This window comes from Myxocyprinus asiaticus, chromosome 14 (genome assembly GCF_019703515.2).
Source record: "Myxocyprinus asiaticus isolate MX2 ecotype Aquarium Trade chromosome 14, UBuf_Myxa_2, whole genome shotgun sequence".
In the NCBI taxonomy this organism is placed as follows: Eukaryota; Metazoa; Chordata; class Actinopteri; order Cypriniformes; family Catostomidae; genus Myxocyprinus; species Myxocyprinus asiaticus.
In genome coordinates, this window is record NC_059357.1 from 39240900 (window position 1) to 39261780 (window position 20881).

The 20881-nt window shown below is 39.9% G+C and overlaps 1 protein-coding gene across 2 annotated transcripts in view; it reads right to left on the minus strand.

Moving 5' to 3' along the window:
* The window catches only part of LOC127451641 (cAMP-dependent protein kinase catalytic subunit alpha-like), a 40132-nt gene extending 19440 nt beyond the window's left edge, over positions 1-20692 (minus strand). The window contains exon 1 of one of the 2 annotated variants that reach the window (XM_051716483.1): positions 19768-20692. In XM_051716483.1, coding sequence (XP_051572443.1) covers positions 19768-19816 — 49 coding nt within the window. In that variant the 5' untranslated portion in view covers positions 19817-20692. Of the gene's footprint in view, positions 1-4504; positions 4790-19767 lie in introns of those variants that run through there. The other variant, XM_051716482.1, reaches the window with a different exon arrangement.
* Positions 20693-20881: the final 189 nt, after the last annotated feature.

Genomic DNA, 20881 nt, shown 5'->3' on the forward strand with positions numbered 1-20881 from the left:
AGCGGTCCTCAGCGTCGTCGGGCAATGGCACATGAACCCTCAGTCATCCCTTCCGTTAGCTTGCTGATGAACTGCTCCAGTACCACCGGATCAATCGTCTCCTCTGTGTCGCGATCCTCCATCAGCTGCAAGGGCTCTTTGACGACGTGTCTTCTTCCAATACTGGGTTTCGGCACCACTGTGGCAGACAGGTCTCATGCTCATCGTAAAGGAGGAAGCGGGAACCAGGTTTACAACCAAAAGTCTTTTGATTCAACACAACATAAAACTGCTTTTCAGCATACACACAGCTCCATGTGCTCTCTCATTCTGATGACTTTTCATTCCAACAGGCAGAATGCGCACGTTTAGCGGCTGTGTGCACCTCCCTCTCTCTCTCGAACCTGCATCTCCAGCTCCTCTTTATCCCTCTCCCAGCTGATTGCGGTAACTCGGTGCCAGGCATCCATCCTAACTGCCCGGCCCTCCTTCTCATCACACAGGACTTAAAGGATCTGATGCTAACGTCTTGGTGCCAGATACCACAGGACAACTTCAGAGGTCTTGTGGAGTCCATGCCTCGACGGGCCAAAGCTGTTTTAGCAACTCGAAGGGGACCTACATGATATTAGGCAGGTGGTTTTAATGTTGTGGCTGATTGGTGTATGTAAAATACAATTTGTTATTTTTTATTTATCTCAGTTTTGATTTTTTTAGTAAAATAGGACTAGGACATTTTCTTGACAGGTTTTGTGAGAATTACCCAAATTAGACTTTTGGTTCACCCCAAAATGAAAATTTTGTCTTCATTTACTTATTCTCATGTAATTTCAAACCTATATGACTTTCTTCCGTGGAACAAGAGAAATGTTGAAAAATGTTAATGCTGCTCTTTTTTTTAATGAAAGTGAATGGGGACTGAGGATGCCAGTGCCCAATATTCTGCCTAACATCTCCTTTAGCATTCCAAAGAAAAAGGTCGGTCATACAGGTTTGGAACAACATGGAGGTGAGAAAATAATATTTTTCATTTTTGGGTGAACTATTCCTTTAAAAGGCAGTAAAACATTACTAGATCCCACAGTATTGGGCCACTTCCCCTTTTCATCATGTTTGTTGTGTGTTCAGAGCCTGTGGCAATTTCTCTCATGGTCTATTCGTGGTTAGGCCTGCTCTAATTTCCATTGTTGTTAAAACCACATCGAATGAGCTCATGTTATCTAATACTTTCTGAGTCCATGACAGAAAAAGAGCCCAGACCCAAATCAATATCTACTGACTCTCTCTCGCTATGCAAGTATGTTAGAAAGATCACATCATAATTCTGTGTTTCAGCAACTGTGAGAACGAACTGAGACAGAAATCAGGTAAGCACACAAAGACTAATACACACACCCTGCGAGCGACCGCTCTTTGGCAACACATGCAATAGTACGTTTTCTCTACCCTTTAAAGTGCTTGTGTGGGAACATTCAGATTGTTGGATCTTCCTCATTCCAGACTACCAGCGTTCACTCTGGGGATAGGCGCACTGTCACAGCATCTGAGAAAATCCAACTGTTGTCACTGCTGCACTCAGAGGAGATGTCCAAATAATTGGAGTATTATTGTTGGCGTAGAACAGTGTTTCCTGGTCCTGGTCGTGGAGTTCCCCCAACTAAGGCCACGTTCACACTAATTTGTTGCAATAACAATATAACACGATGCTTTTGTACCCTCTCGTTGACTTAGGAGACAATGTCGATGTAAAAATCTGGTGATCACTAATTGTCTTGTAGCTTTTTTCAACTAACTGAAATAATATCTTTAAACTTCTAATATAATCCAAATTTTGGTAATAGTTAATTAATTCCAATTTAGTTTCTCAGCCTGCTGACAACCCTACCCAACACTGCTTAATTTGGATGTTTCCCTTACTCAACGGCTGTGTTCAAATATTCAAAATACCCTACTATATAGCATGACAAAAAGGAGTCTTGCAATGGACTCGGGTATCCCGATTCCTCACTATTCATAAAACAGTAGCCGGGAAGCACCCGGTAGGGCTGAAACGATTAGTCAACGTTATCGACAAAGTCGACAATAAAGAAAATTGGCACAAATTTTAATTGTCAAATAGTCGTTTGATCTAATTTGACATAACATGAGATCACATTAAACTCTAATGATGATGTGCGAGAGCAGCACTGCAGTTTGTGCCTGACTGAGGAGAGGAAGAATTACACAGCTCACAGTCCAGACGCACTCCAAACTTTCCAAACAGTTTCAGGTGATGTAGATCGCAATGTATGAGGGAATTATAATACAAAAATACAAAATAAGTAAATACAGAAGCACTCTCGTTGCAGAATAAGTGAAGCAGGAGCAAAACTTGTGTTGAGCGTCTTTAAAGAAAACACCAATCTGAAATGCAGTTACATTTAACGCATTATAGCTTTATCAAAGTTCAAATAATAGGGAAGCAGATCATGTAAATAACTACAAAATCTGAAACTGGCATTTCTCTGTGTGGTCAGCACCTCTTCTATGAGTTGCACAAATGTCCCGATCAAAGGGGGAGAGACTGAAACTGCAACCCAGCTGAGACACACTCTGCCGCAGGGACGCTCGTGAACAGAAAGGTGAGAGAGGGTAGTCTTCGCCCCATTTTACACTGCAACAAAATACGTTTTTGATTTGTTTTGGCTCGTTTTCCAATATAAATATCTAAAACGCCTTTAAAACAACGTACAATTACTTTAAGAGCTATACTGCAGAAGAAAATGTTTTATCTGAGAATGTTGAATATAATATTAAAAATACAAAAATTTTAAAATATCTAAAAATCCTTTAAAAGATGCATTCACCTGAGAAGCAGCATATAAGATATTTAGACTTGCTTTTTGAGAATAGATCTTGAATTAAAGTATATTTTGTCTTACTGCACTTGCATAACCAAGTGAAAAAATACACTTATATACAAAATACATTCTCTTAAAGCAACTCTAAATATCTTATATGTTGCTTCAAGTTTCTAAGGATTCAATCTAAGGATTTTTAGACAATTTTAAATGGAAAACAAGACAAAAACACTTGATAACAACAGGATTTTTTCTTTACTGAATTAAACAAGTTTTTTTTCAATTTAATTCAGTGAATGTCATTAAGAGGTATTTTTAAAAGATGATTTTGTCCTCTTTATTGTTAGTAAGCACGTTTAATACAACCTTTTAAGTCGGGGCACAAGCTGAATAATCGGTTAAGAGCTAATGATTAATCGGTGCAATAATCGCAGAATAGTTGAATAATTGTTCTATTAATCATTAGATTAATCGATTATCAAAATAATCATTAATTGCAGCCCTAGTTCCTGGATGATCTAATACATCCACTGGACACTTTACTATGACATAATGCCACTGGAGCGGAGCAGACAACATATTCAAAACACTAAATTATGGGGCAGCACTTTTGAACTGTAAGTGCTATATATATATATATATATATAGCACTTACAGTTCAAAAGTGCTTTTTGGTGTGTGTATATATATATATATATATACACACACCAAAAAGCTGTTCCTTGCTGTTGAATTGTATTAGTTTAGCAATGAGATGAGATTATTTTTGTGGTTGTCGTTACATCATATATTCAGGTCACGGGACAAAGCCTGTTCCCGATTAAGTATATCCGGGAATGTATTCATACTACTGACCTGCATTAATGAAGAACATACTTTTTTTAACTGCTGAGAAAGTACATTCTTCATTAAACGCAGTAAATGCACTGATGGTACGCAAATTTAGACGCAGCTCACGAATTCAAGGCCTGGTGCACTCTACTAATGAGCTGATCAGTTGAATCAGGTGTGTTAAGATTAGAGAGACATCCAAAATATATTGTGTCGGGCATCTTGCGGACCAGGATTGGGAAACACATGCATAGAGGACTCTAACGCACGACACACCCACATGAAGCATTCCCAAAGTGGAATGCTTTTAAACCCGAAGTAGGGGCATTAAACCATCTCTATCAGTGGTGAAAGAGGCAGACAGCATAGACCGAGGTCAGTCACACTCATATCTACTGCAATTATCTCTGATCCACAGGCTCTGGGCAGATCCAGAGAGAGAGCAAGCCTTACCCCACAACTTCCCGTCAATTCTCCTGCCATATAACTGAGAGCACTTCAAGTGTGCCTCTCTCTCACATGCAGTGGTTGACGAGACTGCACTGCACACTATAGTGTCATATTTCTACTCCGTTTAGATAATCAGTAGAGGAACTACGGTGAGAGATAGAGGACAGTATACAAAGTTCACCTTAACTTCACAGTGATCCAACAGCTACAGAAAGTGCCACAACAAGAGGTGCTCGAAATGGATCCAAAACAAAAGGGAAGGCCTCAAAGCTACGCACTGACAACAACTCAAAAGAAAAAAACTGCTCAGGATTTAATTTCGTTTTCATAAATAGCTGAAGATACGAGTAGTCCTTGCATTTGTGCTGGCTTCCCTGCCAAATGGGTGCCATTACTACCCTTACCGTCGTGCACTACCAGGACCGTGGGAGCCTCCACTCCTCCTCCTCCTCCCTCCACTGCTCCTCCTGATGAACGAGACTCCCGCTTCCCACCATGCCTCCTTGAGCTTTTTCGGTCACACATCGGCCCTTTCGAGACAGTTCTTCTTTCCTCCTACTCCTCACAGCATCCGGCTCATAGCCCTGCACCTCACCCCAAGAGGTCCAAACTCGACTAATCCTTTCATCCACTTTAACCCAAAGATCCAGGTGCGTGTTCACGCTGCTTTGAATCAGAGTCTGGCTGCTGATGTAATCTGCCGTTCCTGCTCTTCACCAAATGTGGAGCGCTGAACTAAAGCCCTTGCTTTCTGCAGCTGCAACTCCACTGTGCAGATATCGCCCTGGCAAATCAATCGACCTCATGCTCCGCTTGTATCAATATTTATTCTGTACACAGTGCCATTCCACTCACCCTCAAGTGGAACACGGGCAAAAAAAAAAAAAAAAAAAAACACAAGCACATACACAAACACACGCACTCGATTGATCCAAACAGGGGTCTGGTTGCTAAGGAGAGGGGCAAACCTATAACAGCAATGTCATGTCCAATGAGACACATGATCAATAAACCGATGATACTTCTGGGTAGCCAACGGACTGGAGAAAGATTTGTGGATGGTCAAAAATACTCGTGTCAATTTAAATGAGATGTAACGTGTTGAGGTTAGGACATAAAGAGTGTCCCTTTGGTCCCTCAAATTCAGTGCTGGCATTGTCCTGCTGTGGACAGAGTCCACAATTGATTAGCCAGATCAATTGGCATGCCCCTCGGCTGCTTTGGCTCGCTCTGACGCAAGCCAAAGAGGGTCGGATAGGGGCGCATCGACTGCAGGCTCACTCAAGAGCCCACCGGTCCGCCAAAGCACACACATGTCCGAGAGCAGCACTCATTTGCAGAACATGCAGCCCCAGGCCTGACATTTCAGCCTCTTTGGAAGAAATGCTGTGGCATAGCGAGAGTGATGCAGAGCCATAGGAAGAGTCAGGAACAGATGGATTTAAAGACTGAGCCAGATCCAGCTACCCTGGCCAGGTGGAGACTCAAGGGACAGTGACAATTTTGGTAAGTCTCTCACCCTTCTCCCTGACCTCATTTCCTCAAGACTTCAGGCACTGCTCAAGTCCACATATAATCTCTTTTCAGCTCACGGATACTTAGCATGCTCTCACGAGCTGACTCTGTGGACACAGAGTTTGTAAAGGTAGGAGCAATTTAAAGTCAACATCCAGATGCCCTGGTCGGATGAGATTCTAAAAGCAGTGACCTGAAAAAAAGGGAATTGTTGACTGAGGCAAGGAAAAAAAAATGCTGGGGAGTCTACCAAATAAAAAAAATAAAAATAAAATAAAAAAGGTTTGTTCACCCAAAAATTTACATTTTGTCATCATTTACTCCCCTTAGAGTAAATTAAACCCCTTAGAGGACAGACAGGGGATTTTTTTTCTGAAATTGTTTTGTATTCCAATACAATAAGTTTTGCATTGCATTGTCAAATATTTGGGGCTTCCTCAATTTTGCTTTACCTTACAAAATTTTGCCTTACAAAATTAACCATGGTTTTACTACAGTAACTAAAGTTAATCTTTGGTATTTGGTATATGTAGTAAAACCACACTAACCACATCATTTAAAATTGTTTTAACAACATTTTACTGATTATATTTGTAGTAAAACCATAGTAAAACCAAAACTATGTTAATAAAAATAAACATTCAGCTCAACAAAAAAAGGTTATTACAGTTTAACGTGGTAAATTTGTGGTACCATGGTTTAAATTCACAGTTTTTATGGATACTACAGTCCTGGTTGCAGCAATTTTACAATGAAAAACTGAAACCATGGTTAAATTTTGTTTTGTCATGTTGTTTTAGGCAGTCATGGTTAAAAAAAAATGGTTGGCTATTAGTACCACAAATTACCCATGGTGTTTTGAACAAGGGAATGCAAATTTCAGTTTTGGGTGTGTAAAATAGGGTCTAATGGACATCCAAAATGTGCAGTGTTGGGGGTACTAATGGACCAGGTTTGGGATAAACTGCTCCAAAGGGTTCAGTACCCTAATGTCATTCCAAACCCATTTTGTGAGCCCAATGGAACTTTTCTTCCGTGGAACCCAAAAGTACAAATTTTCATGCTTTTGAAGAAATGTGCATGTTGCCGTTGTTGTTGGTTGAAAATCTTGCCCTCCACCATAGCTCTCATATCTCTTGTATACTTTAGCATATTGCAAACTTGGTAGTGCTTGGTAACGAGACACACGAGAACCAATGGCGTTTGGTGTCATTGAAGTCTCTTGATGTGCCAAATGTATAACCTTAGACAACAATTTTTAGTTATTTATAACTCTCTCTTTAAAAGGTGTTAACAGATGCTATGGAAACTCCACTTTTACAACACATCAAATCAAAAACCAAATTCTTGTAGTGCAATCAGCAAACTTAAGTCTGAAATCTGACAACAGTTATTGAAGTGGATAAACACCGTAAGAGTGGGTGAAACCTTAAGCATTAGTGTGGAATTCAGACTGGCAGGAACAGCAGAACACTGGGACCCCAACAAAGCAGGACACACTGACAGGTCTCCCGGGAGACAAACAGCCAGCTTCCCTGGAACTCCAGTATGACGTAGCCAAACGCCAGGCAACAGCACAAACATTAGGAGATTAATAAAAAGGGCTTTGTATGTAGAATGTGTGTGTGTTGTCAGTACCACTTAAATCCACTAAAGGCCCCGATAAACTTCATATGACATCGAAGAACGAACAGGTATGATGTAATTTAGAACAAAATCTGTCCAAAAAGAAGGTGGTTCATTTCGATGGTTCGTAACAGCTCGCCTGGGCGAACTTTTAAGAAAACTTCTAACCTGCTGCGAAGTAGCTGCTTACTGCCATTGGTCCACATCATCGGTAGGTGCGACCTGAAACTCCGCCTACTACTTTGTTTACATTGTAAACAACGCACCAGCGAGAAAGACCATGCCATGCGATTATTTTTGTTTAATTGGTCTACAAAAATAAATCAAATCTACTCAAATACTCTCAAGTGCCCATTCACTCATAAGCCATCTGCAGCGAAAGACATTCACACATCTGCCCAAAGTACGGTATGCATCTCTCACCATTCTTTTGTCTATATTTTGAATATTAACACCCATCTCTACAGTAGTATCATCATAAATTACGATAACAGAGTTTAATCAGCGCATACTATGGCTGCGTATAGCGTGTTAGCGCATTAGCCTCATGAATTCACAATGTAAACAAGACAAATTAAAAATGTTCTACTGCATATATATCACTTTAAATTATCATCAGAGTGGTTAAAACAGCATCTTCTAATCACCTCATTTCAATTCTACTTAAAGAATGAGGCAAAAAATCATTGATAACGCATTATGGTTTTACATGTAGCATCCTCAAATTTAAATGTACTTCTAAACACCTCCCCACGGTATAGCCGGTGTCTGAATGTTTGCAAATGGTATACCGTTGCTTGGTCATTTAGAACATCTTTTTACCTCTGAACGAAGAATAAAGAAGAACTTCTCCTGAAGTATATCAGGGCCTTAGCCCACCACGAGGTGCCAATCACCTATAACTTTAGTTTCCAAGCATTTGTAAAATCTCAAATATTGTCTGAAATATCTAGGGCTTGGTAAAAATATACATTTTCAGATTAAATCGTGATCTTCATTTGAACGATCCAAATATCGATTCTTAAAATCCCAAGATCGATCTTTTATTTTAGCAGTTTAATTAAGTTTTTGTCGTTTTGGTATATTTTTGTAATGTACCAAGTTAGAAGAGAGAAATTATTTCATTTGTAAGCAAAATAGGCATTATAAATTAAATATACCCAAATTATCCAGAATTAAAAATCACATTATATCAAAATTGGATACCCAGCCCTAGATATATCAGCCTATAACAATCCATAATCAAAAGTAAATCCAAAGTAAAAAAATAAAATAATTACAAATGGAAATCGGAACGTTGAGCACACACATTTGAGAGTTTGGTCAAATTCAAAGCACTGCCAGCACTGCTATAGATCAAACTTTTCTCCGCCCCTTTGACAAGCTCTGCTTTCTACAGTTATGTCCAAACATTTACTGCGCCAGCAGCCTAACCTACATCATGCCTCAGCTCAGTCACTCACTCCAAGAAGAGGCCCCTGACTCATCCTGGGATTGGTAGTAGCTGCCTTCCCCACTGCTAGGGTCTCCGAGACAGGGACTGGCCCGCAGGAACAGCCTCTCTGCCAACCTTTGCAGCACTGACATGGTAGAGTACGTAGACAGCTGAGAAATCAAGTGGTGTAGAGGCAACCAACTTGGCACGGAGTTGTTTTCAAGTCCTATCTACAACACAGAAGTTAGGCTCACTTCTTGAGCAAGACTCTTCTTTCTTGACCACTCTCTGAGATTTGGGGCGGGCAGGGCTGGACCTTCTCTGTTTCCTTGCCTTCCTGTGCTGGACTCGCACACGCAGTTTCCTCCTTTGGGCGTCCTTGAGCACTCAGACACTTCTGTTTCTTCCACAGGACACTTCAGCTTTAACTCTTACTGTCGTACCTAGATTTGAACCACAGAGGCGGCTGCCATGTCGTCCTCTCTTGTATGTGCAGGCGGTCAAAAATGACCCTCCCCGGCCCATGGCCCCTGATGGAAGCCTGCACCTGTCTCGGGGGATCAGAGATGTCCACGTGCGATGGAGCAGATAGGGATGTGAAGCATGCCATGAACAAAGTTCCTCGTACCCACCAGGGGAGGGAGCACTAAAGACCACAGCAGAAAAAAGGCACTCCATTTTTGCGACTGAATGTATCAGGCATATTCAAATGACATGCAGTCACAAGCAAATAGAAATCCACTCTTCACACATAGATTCTAGCAGCAGCATGCCACTGAGATCCATTTCACACATATCTGTTTCACCGACACCAGCTATGCCTGATTCAAGCTTGAGAGGGACCTGCTTCTTGACTTTAGATGAAGATGTTCACAAACTGTACGGTAGAGAACTTGTATATTGGCTAGTTGAAAAAAAAAACAAACATGGACATGAACTTTCAACATCAAGACTTTACCTTATTCATATACATTTTAGCCTATATTGATATTTAAATTGTAACCATTTATTTGTTAGTTCTTCACCATTCTAATCATCTTTTTGCAGTTTACATGCAAATTTTTAAAGATAAAAATGTGTCGTAACTTCTAATGTCATAAAAATTGCATATTTATTAAAGCTATAAGCTACCCGAGCACAACTGTTACAGCAATTTTTTACCACATACTTTACAGCAATTTCTTTTTACCACAGGTCAGGACCGTTAATCATGGTGAAAATCACTGTAACATGCCACCTTGTTCCCTTTATAAAATGCTTGCAACCGCAATATAATAAAAAAACCTGTGTTATTTCATGACAAATCAGAAACCTTTCCAGCCCTAGTTTGTATTGCATTAACTGAAGAGCCACATGTGTCACTTATTCTTAATAAGCAAAAAAAATTCTGACTCTCGAAAATTTAGATTTGAACATTGTTTTTATGTGAATAAATAAAAGGTACATTTCTTGTTTCAACATCATTTGTACTTCAGACCAAGGATGTGCACAGTAACCGTTTGTAATATTCGGTTAACCGTGAGGGTTCACAAACGGTTATTTGGTTATTTGTCAGGAGTCAAGATGTAGAAATAAAGTTTATTCCAATGGATATGTGTCAAAACACTAACCCAAACAGCGTGGAATAAAGTACAGTGAGCTAAAATCACTCACACTTAAGTCAAACATAAATAATCAAACTGTCAACTGCCTGCAACATAGGATTCCTAACAAACAGAAAATACGCAATTTAAGTGCTAAACCCACAGATATAACTGGATTGCTGACGCAACGGTAAACTGTCAGCAGGAGGTGAAGCCATCGGAAGTGTTTGAGCGGCCATCTTGGTGTGCCCCAACTTTCATAGAGCCTCAATGGCTGTGTCTCGTTTGGAAGGATGCGTCCTCCGGAGGTCGCATTTGTCGGCCGCATACAGCAGAGGCTGTCTCGTTTCAGAAAAGCGAGTAGGACGCTTCGAATGCAGCCTTCGAATGCGACCTTCTTTCACGGGAATTCGGAGGATGCATGAGGTGTATCCTTCGTGGGCATTCACAACCCACAATTCTTTGCTTCAAAGGAAATTTGCCCGTAAATATGATGTTCAAACGCAAGTAATGTTAATTCCCAAGTTGAAGTACCTCAGTAGATGGGTGCAGAGTATATAATATGTATAATTATATTAATATATAATTAAAATAAAGTATTAGACACAGCCAATGACTGACAGCCGATAATGCCGCTGTTTCGCCGTCTCCGACCTCCGGATACGACAGTTGCATTTCACCCTCTAGTGACAATCATGATTAATGTTTAATTTGCTCATTATGTATAATATCTGTTACCAGAGAGATGTCAGAGCATTCAACTTATTAAACCTAGCGTATCATTTAATTCATATTTGATTTGCTTGTCTCCCTCATTGTCTGTGTGCCCGCTGCACGTGTGATAGAGAGAATGTGCGCTCTCAGGCAAGTGACTGCGAGAAAAATTCACTTTTTAATGAAAACATTTACCGAATGTGAAACAAGTAACTCTGAACAAACACTTCAATGTTGTAAATAAATATCTCTGAAAATGTCTGCTTGCATCTTACCTAGGGCTGGGCGATATAGCTTCAAAACTTCAATCTCTATATTTTTCAGCCTATTGACTATATTCGATATTTATCTCAATAACTATGTATTTGCTCTGAAATGGCTAAAAAAAATTGTTTTATCAGAACCATCAGGAACCATCATTTCATGCAAACAGCCATTGTAGCCAAGTAGATTCAATATTTTAAAGGCATTAAATAAAAATCTATTTTAAAATAAAAGGCATGTTTCCCTCCAGTTTTACACTAAATGAACACAAGGGAGAATGAGATCTAATAATTGTCATTGATATGCACTTTTATATTTAGATTTTATATACAATGATACACAGTAGCTTTAAAAAAAAAAAAAAAAAAAAAAAAAGCATTATTTATCTTTATATATATTTTACTAAAACATTTTTTGTAACAAGGTGTGCAAAATCTACTCGACTTATTTTTTGAAAATCCGGTTGAATATTGCATGATACTAAATTACTACTGTGGGACCCAGTCAAGTTTCTTATTATAATACTGAATTATCATTATTATTTTGAGGATTAGGTTTGTTTTATTTTAAAGTAATATATTTCTTTCCTATTTATTTCACCTTCACCTGGAGCTTTTGACACTACATGGAGCTTTTATTTTGTCACTGAAAGTGCAGCGTAATTTACAATGCTCCGCATCTGGTGAAGCGCTGTTGTCCACTCCTTTTCTGTTGTACTGTGCCGTCTTTGTAGATTTGTATAATAATTGGTAATGGTTTCTAAAGTTTGGAATTGCACCAATATTTGAACATTCAGAACTTTATTTATTTCTTTCACAATGAATGTGATCTGCTCTAAAAGCGGTAAAAACACGCATGAGTCCCGCACGTGCACAGAACAGCCTGTCACCCATTCTGAAGCGCACACAGACCGTGTTTCTGTCTTTTATTGCAGCCCATTGCAATTTTATAATCACATGACCATATTGCCATTTGTGTTATTTTGATTATTTATGCTGCCCAGAAGAATAGTGAAATTAGCCTACTGATGCGCTTTATCAAACTTAAATGGCAAAATAAAAAGCACATTAAAATCATCATGATATTGCTTAATTTTATATCGCCAGCCAAATTATCGTGATAATATTGTGAATATTCGATATACTGCCCAGCCCTAATCTTACCTCAGTTTCATTGAACTTATTTACATTCAGCTGATCTGTTCAGTTTTTTTTTTGGATTTTTCCCCCTTTCTCTCCCAATTTGGAATGCCCAATTCCCAATGCTCTCTAAGTCCTCGTGGTCGCGTAGTGATTCGCTTCAGTCCTGGTGGCAGAGGATGAATCCCAGTTTCCTCCGCGTCTGAGTCAACCCGCACATCTTATCACGTGTCTTGTTGAGCGTGTTGCCACAGAGACAGCGCGTGTGGAGGCTTCATGCCATCCACCGCGGCAACCACGCTCAACTCACCACGCGCCCCACTGAGAACGAACCACATAATGGCGACCACGAGGAGGTTACCCCATGTGACTCTACCCTCCCTAGCAACCGGGCCAATTTGGTTGCTTAGGAGACCTGGCTGGAGTCACTCAGCACACCCTGGGATTCAAACTAGCGAACTCCAGGAGTGGTAGCCAGCGTATTTTACCACTGAGCTACCCAGGCCCCCACAGTGTTTGATGTAGATATACATAACTCGCTCTGGCTTTCAAGAAACAATTCCCGATTTTAAAATAAATAATTAATTACATAAAAATCTGTGATTAAATGGCCTATGATTATTCACTGAAATTAGATGATTTTCTATTTAGTCAATAGGCACAATGGAATGTTTAATCATAGCAATATGGCAGGTTAGTGGCTTCACTGTTATGACGTCATCAGCAATCCAGTTCTATATTATACAGTATATCAGTGGCTAAACCTGAAATGTGCTCTGCCTGGGCAGGTTCACATTTCCACAACGCAGCAAACGCGAGTATTGTTGTGAACGTGGAGTTACACTACTACCGTTTATTAACCTCTTCGTGATGCTTTGACTTTTAAATGGTTTCGCATTTAACTTGTGAAATTGTTGTCTGCACACCACAGCAAAAGGTAAAAAAAATTGGCTTACAGGTTATCAAGCACTGAAACTTTGCCAGGTGAAAGAAAAAAATCTGGAATCATGTAGTAATAGTCATTTTTCTAGTCCTTTTCAAACTTGAGCTTCTTTAGAACATCAGCTCTTTTACATCTGCGCTAAAAAAGCTAGATGGAGCGCAATGAATGGTGGAACAGAACGCAGATGTCTTGTGATGCGTTTATAAATATTAAACTTCTTTTTAACTTTAAACAATGTTTAAGCAATGCGCTAGTCTAGCTCAAGATGCTGAAAAAAAGAGATGCGGCACAAAGACGTTCGTCCAACCCATGTTTACATTGTAAAACAATTGAAAAACAGTGCAGACGCATGCAAAAACACATGTAAATAGCCTCTAACTCGCCCTATACTTGAAAAACTATCCCGAACCTGGCATAAAACTCGACGATTTGTAGGGTACTGTCAGGCTCAGATCGGGTATTGGGTAGCCTTCCACAAGCTTCTCACAATAAGTTGCTGGAAGTTTGGCCCATTCCTCGTGACAGAACTGGTTTAACTGAGTCAGGTTTGTAGGCCTCCTTGCTCACACATGCTTTTTCAGTTCTGCCCACAAATTTGCTATCGGATTGAGGTCAGGGCTTTGTGATGGCCACTCAAATACCTTGACGTTGTTGTCCTTAAGCCATTTTGCCACAATTTTGTAGGTATGCTTGGGGTCATTATCCATTTGTAAGTCCCATTTGCGACCATGCTTTAACTTCCTGGCTGATGTCTTGATATGTTGCTTCAATATATCCACCTCATTTTCATTCTTCATGATTCCATCTATCTTGTGAAGTGCACCAGTCCCTCCTGCAACAAAGCACCCCCACAACATGATGCTGCCACCCCCATGCTTCGCAGTAGGGATGGTGTTCTTCGGCTTGCAAGCCTCACCCTTTTTCCTCCAAATTTAATGATGGTCATTATGGCCAAACAGTTCCATTTTTGTTTCATCAGACTAGAGGACATTTCTCTAAAAAGTAGTAAGATCTTTGTCCCCATATGTACTTGCAAACTTTAGTCTGGCTTTTTTTTTAATAGCGGTTTTGTTTTACTGTGGATATAGATATTTTTCTACCTGTTTCCTCCAACATCTTCACAAGGTCCTTTGGTGTTGTTCTGGGATTGATTTGCACTTTTCACACTAAACTACATTCATCTCTTGGAGACAGAATGCGTCTCCTTCCTGAGCGGTATGACGGCTGCGTGGTCCCATGGTGTTTATACTTGCGTACTATTGTTTGTGCAGATGAACGTGGTACCTTCAGGCATTTGGAAATTGCTCCCAAGGATGAACCAGACTTGTGGAGGTCTACAATTTTTTTTTCTGAGGTCTTGGATGATTTATTTTGATTTTCCCATGATGTTAAGCAAAGAGGCATGGAGTTTGAAGGTAGGCCTTAAAATACATCCACAGGTACACCTCCAATTCAGTACACCTCCTATCAGAAGCTAATTGGCTAATTGTCTAAAGGCTTGACGTCATTTTCTGGAATTTTCCAAGCTGCTTAAAGGCACAGTTAAATTAGTGAATGTAAACTTCTGACCCACTGGAATTGTGATATAGTCAATTAAAAGTGAAACAATCTTTCTGTAAACAATTGTTGGAAAAATAACAAAGTAGATATCCTAAACGACTTGCCAAAACTATAGATTGCTAATATGAAATCTGTGGAGTGGTTAAAAAATTTGTTTTAATGACTTCAACCTAAGTTTGTGTAAACTTCTGACTTCAACTCTAATATTAAATTATATATATATATATATATATATATATATATAAAATATCATAATGATAGTTTTGCGACATACAAATGGAGGCTAAAAAGTAGAAAAGAGGAACTTCTTGTTCAAGCACCTTTTCTCTGAGGCTGTACTGATGACACGTCAATTTACCTAATGTCGTTGCATGTCATTTGCTATGTATAGTAACGTATACAGCCACAAATATTTGGAACTAAGCATTCACAATGTATGTAAAACGCAAACTGCTCGGTGGAAAAAGCTAACTAAACCCAGAGCACCTCCTAAAATGGTCTAAGATCATTTGCAGTGTTCTCAGAGATGACACTATTCCTGCAAACTGTTTTCAGATGACTGAGAGAAGAATGAGAACTTTACACTGATCAGCCACAACATTAAAAACACCTGCCTAATATTGTGTAGGTCCCCTTCGTGCAGCCAAAACCACGCCAACCCGCATCTAAGAATAGCATTCTGAGATGATATTCTTCTCATCACAATTGTACAGAGGAGTTATCTGAGTTACTGTAGATTTTGTCAGTTTGAACCAGTCTGGCCATTCTCTGTTGACCTCTCTCATCAACAAGGCATTTCCATCCACAGAACTGCCGCTCACTGGATGTTTTTTGTTTTTGGCACCATTCGGAGTAAACTCTAGAGACTGTTGTGTGTGAAAATCCCAGGAGATCTGCAGTTACAGAAATACTCAAACCAGCCTGTCTGGCACCAGCAATCATCCATGCAATTATCTAATCAGCAAATCGTGTGGCAGCAGTGCAGTGCATAAAATACGGGTCAGGAGCTTCAATTAATGTTCACATCAACCATCAGAATGGGGGAAAAAAATCTGATCTCAGTGATTTGGACATGGCATGATTGTTGATGCCAGATGGGCTGGTTTGAGTATTTCTGTAACTGCTGATCTCCTGGGATTAACACGCACAACAGTCTCCAGAATTTACTCGGAATGGTGCCCAAAACAAAAAACATCCTGTGAGGGGCAGTTCAGTGGATGGAAATGCCTTGTTGATGAGAGAGGTCAACGGAGAATGGCCAGACTGGTTCAAACTGACAAAGTCTACGGTAACTCAGATAACCGCTCTGTACAATTGTGGTGAGAAGAATATCATCTCAGAATGCTATTCTGAGATGCAAGTTGGCGCTGTTTTGGTGGCATGAGGGGGACCTACACAATATTAGGCAGGTGATTTTAATGTTGTGGCTGATCGTGTATGTATGCTTATGTCCCTTACCATACCCTCCACAGTTTTACCACGTTTTAGCACAATGTGTTGACTTTTCAGATGGTCCCTTACCCACCGAATGTTAAATTAACGATCTTACACGATTTCGCCGTGACGGCATTGGACCAGCTTAAATACTGGAAAAATCACGTCCCATATTAATTCAATACAGGACACATCATTTAATCTTTGAATATGGGGTGGCAACCCTACTCCAATATGTTTTAAAGGTCACCCGCCACAGTGGTGGGTAGATGAGCAAAAGTACCCACCACTTTGCATGAAATACCTGCATTTGGTTGGTGTTAATTTCAAACCCTGGTTATAGGCATTCCAACTTTGGAAAAACAAAGTTTATTTATTTTATTTTTTTCAATTTTTATACTCACACCATTGGCATATAATAGAAAAAGGGGTGCTGCGGTCAACCAATTTTAGTAATAAACCTACCTATCTCTTTGCAAAAATAAAATAATAATGATTTCTATAGCTTTATTAACCTGTAGTTTTGCTCCCAAAAATCACAGGTGAAAATAGCCATTTTGACCAACCTCTACAAAATAATTGATTACTCAGTAAATAATGATCCATGGCATTTAATATTGTAGTATTCATCATCATCTTATATTTCTTTCAATGGTAAAAAAATAATCAAAAACAAAATTGAGCCCAGAACCTCTGGTTACTGACACAAATAACCCACCCATGTTCAAAAACAGTTAGGCCAAAATTTAACATCAATAATCGAAATAAACACTTCTTCCGTTCAATTAATACAGTTCATTAGCCTAATTGTAGGCTGTTTGCGGTTACAAAGCATCTTGGCACATGAAAGTTTTCATTATAAAATGGCTTCTAGCATTGCTCATGTAATTAGAATTTAGAGCTGAAAATATCAGTTTTATAAAACATTTATAGATTAAGTAAAGCATGTCAGCTAACCAATAATGCTGCTTTAAGTTTCTGAATAGTTAGAGCTTCAGATTTTTCAGTGTTTAGGAATGGCAGGCACAAACCTATAATGATAGCAGAATCAAGGCAGCAGAAGCAAAGCAAACTTTTCAAACAGGAAAAGAGGGAACAAGGTGAAGAGATACCATCGCCTGAAGATGCAGACGGGAGGCCACACACAAAGTGGTCTTGTTCATAACAGCAGTCATCACATGATGTTCAAGAGACTGCTTAGCGTCAACACTCCAGGCTGGTCGGATCACACAGGCTGCATCATATGACCCCGCCTCCTCCTCGCAATCGCTCCAAAGTGCTCTCTGAAGACTCATGGCAGGCCTGTGTTTATGTTTCTGCTCCTCGGAGCTCACATCCACATCGTAAATACAATTAGGCCCAAGCTTGGTGGTTTGACCCTCTGGGTCAGAGATTTCTTTCTCATGAAACCAACTGCCGCTCCTGAAATAGGGTCCCTTTTTCTCAGCTGTTCATGTTTATGATATGCAGTCATCGTTAAAATGGGCAGGGACATCAGGCTGTTCACTTGGAGATAAATTTGATTTATTGAGCGATGGATTCAACTGATATCAAAGAAGAGAACAGCACCTATGAGATGAAGGCTGCCAGTCACCTTACCATAGTTTAATTGCTGTTCACAGTTTCAACTGCCCAATGAACTTACAGAAGAACAAATGCCAAGTTCAAAGTAACAGACACATAGTACTCACTCTTCCTATACATTTTTATACATGGTAAGCATATAATTGAAATGTAAACAATAACAATCATCATGTCCTTGTATTCCCTCTTTGCAAAAGACAAAATGTCCAACAAAAGATTACTTTCTTCTTGCTAAGTTTACCCAAAAATGAAAATTCTGTGATCATTTACTCATTCGACTTTTTCTTTGAACATGAAAAGACATTTGTAGACGAATGTTTCATTGAATACAATGAAAGTGGACAGTGATTTTCACTGCCAAGCACCAAAACAAATTTAAAAATACAAATTTAATAAATTAATTAATTGCCATAATAGTTCATACAACTCATGCACTAGATTCATTCTCCAATCTCATTCATACTTTTGGATATTCAAGCTTGTTGCATCGCAAGAATCAATTGAGTTTGACGCCAATGTGCGTATTTTCATGCATGTTCCTACACTGATTATTTGTAATAAGCCAACAACCTATGTGGTTATGTAAATGCATTAAACGGCTTTCCTTTATCGGTGTAAGGTCATAAACGTCGTAAGAATAAACCGATCGAAAGAAAAATTTGCCTATTACCCCGATTTCGTGTTGCATGTAAACACTGTTACCGCCGTTCTTACCGGCTTATCTAGTATATGCAAGTGTTGTGTGCATGACTCTTCACGTTTTGACGTCAAAAGCAGAGAATAACTCGACTATTTAAAATCTTATGTAAACACGGTTTTCTTGCTTTGTCGGATTTTTAAAATAAGCAGATTTTTGGGAGTTATCAGCATATTGGTGTGCATGTTGACTTGGTACAACGCATTGGTGTCAGGTGGCATATTTTGAAGTTTTCAGCAAATATTGACTTTAATTTCTGTTCTTCAAAGCTATCGTATGATTTCAGAAGACCTTTGAGCAATGTTTATGGTGCTTAATGGCTCCAGTCCCCATTTATTTTCATTGTATAAAAAAATAAAAATAAAAAAGCATCCAGGACATTCTGCAAAATGCCTCCTTTTGTGTTCCACGGAAGAAAGAAAATCAAAAAGCAGGTTTAGAAAAGCATGTGGGTGTGTATGCGAGAGCTTTCAATACCAGGTGAACTAGTCCTTTAAGTGACAAGCCCACATTTGATCAGGTTTTAATTTGATATACACATATTATAATACATTTGACAACCAACAAACGCACTCTAAAAAGGTTTTTGGCTCGTCCAACACCATCAGAGGCTGGAGATTCACCAGAACTTCCTGACAATCCTCAAGTGTTTACTCCTTGAAAACACTTCCCAAAAAGCAGCCATTTCTTATGGAGACCCATTTTGAAATTAAGCCCCTTTCTTATTACCTTGCACTAAATGTATAGTGCTTTAAAGCACAAATAACTACAGTATATAACTACAAAACCTGTCTGATAGGAGGTTATTTAATGGTTATGACTAGTTGCAAGGAAGCGCCCAATCTGAATGTGAAAAATACAGTGTTTAGTGATTTAGTTTGATTTCCGGGATAACAAATCAAGGACACCCAAGGTTTGACGTTCACAGTCAACTGCTATATCTCATAGCTGTCAGTGAAACTGATAAAAGAGATGGCACTGGGCATCATGAGGCCTTTATTAGATAACCACGGATACATACTGTACCATGATATCAAACCAAGTCACTAACTCGTTCAATAATGCCGTGTCTCAAAACATGGCACACCTAGACAGCATTTTGGATATGAATGCGTGTTATTCACCACGGTTTTGAAACAGCCTTATGATTGAGGTAAACACACAAACACTTACCGCTCTCCATCTCATTGCCCTTGTTCTTAGCGGTGGGCGCGTTGCCCATGATTGCAGGCCAGGTATAACAACAGATCCTTTAAGTCGACTTTTCTTGATGCCCACTGCTTTCAGACCTCGTCCCCTTTCTGATCATACGATTTCTGAGGCTGTTGCACTAGCTCTCTCTGATCATAACTCGCTGGATCGCTGCTTGCTGTCAGATCACAGATAGTTTCCCAAAGATCCGCTGCTGGAAATAAAGTCTGGAGGTTGATAGCAGCTGGTCAGTTGGTTAGCCAGCTAGCTAACAGTGGCTGTCTGATGGCAACGCTTCTGGTTCGGTATCGTCTCTCAGCTCTGTTGGGTCGTATCTAATCCGTTGAAACAGCACTCAGAGCCCGTCTTCTTCTCCTTCTGCTCTTCTTCGCTTTGCTAACCCTCAGCGAGGCCCTCGACTTTCCTCCTGAGCGACACAAGCCCGTATTCTCACCGTCCGTGCGTGATTTCCGCCGCAGGACGGAGATTTTCCCGTACCTTTTCGGCACCCTGACCGTTTACTTGTTTGTGTTGATAAAACGATTCGGTCTTGTGCACTATGTAGTTCGCATAATTCGACAAGTTAGACCCCCTCCATTAATCCTCTATGCACAGCTAGAGGGAACTCCTGCTTCAGTGTGACCCGCCTCTGTGCGGCTCCTATTGGTCGGTAGGTTTGTGACGCTCCATCAGTATCCGACTCTGATTGGACGAGCTGTCAGCAGTCCAGAGAACGCAGAGTGGTGATTGGCCTAACGCTTTCTCTCACTAGTACTTTATCCTACCCCCGCAAACTGACAAATAACGTCATCTGTTTTCATTTCATTAACACAGGTTTCTGCGTTCTCTTTCTGTCTGTGTAAGCGGGCACGGTATTTTGGTTTCCCAATACAGAATCGGTTTCATTCATAATCCTTTGATGATCCTCTGTGGTGTGTTTGTTAGCGAAATGGCCGCGCGCGCAGACCCCTCCCGCCACACTAATCCGTGATAGGCTGTCTGACGTCAAGACGGTCTATTTTTAGAAAGTTGGTCAGAATTTGATGCACGCGGACACCCTACGTATATGCAATATTAAAACGCTATCAGTCTTCTG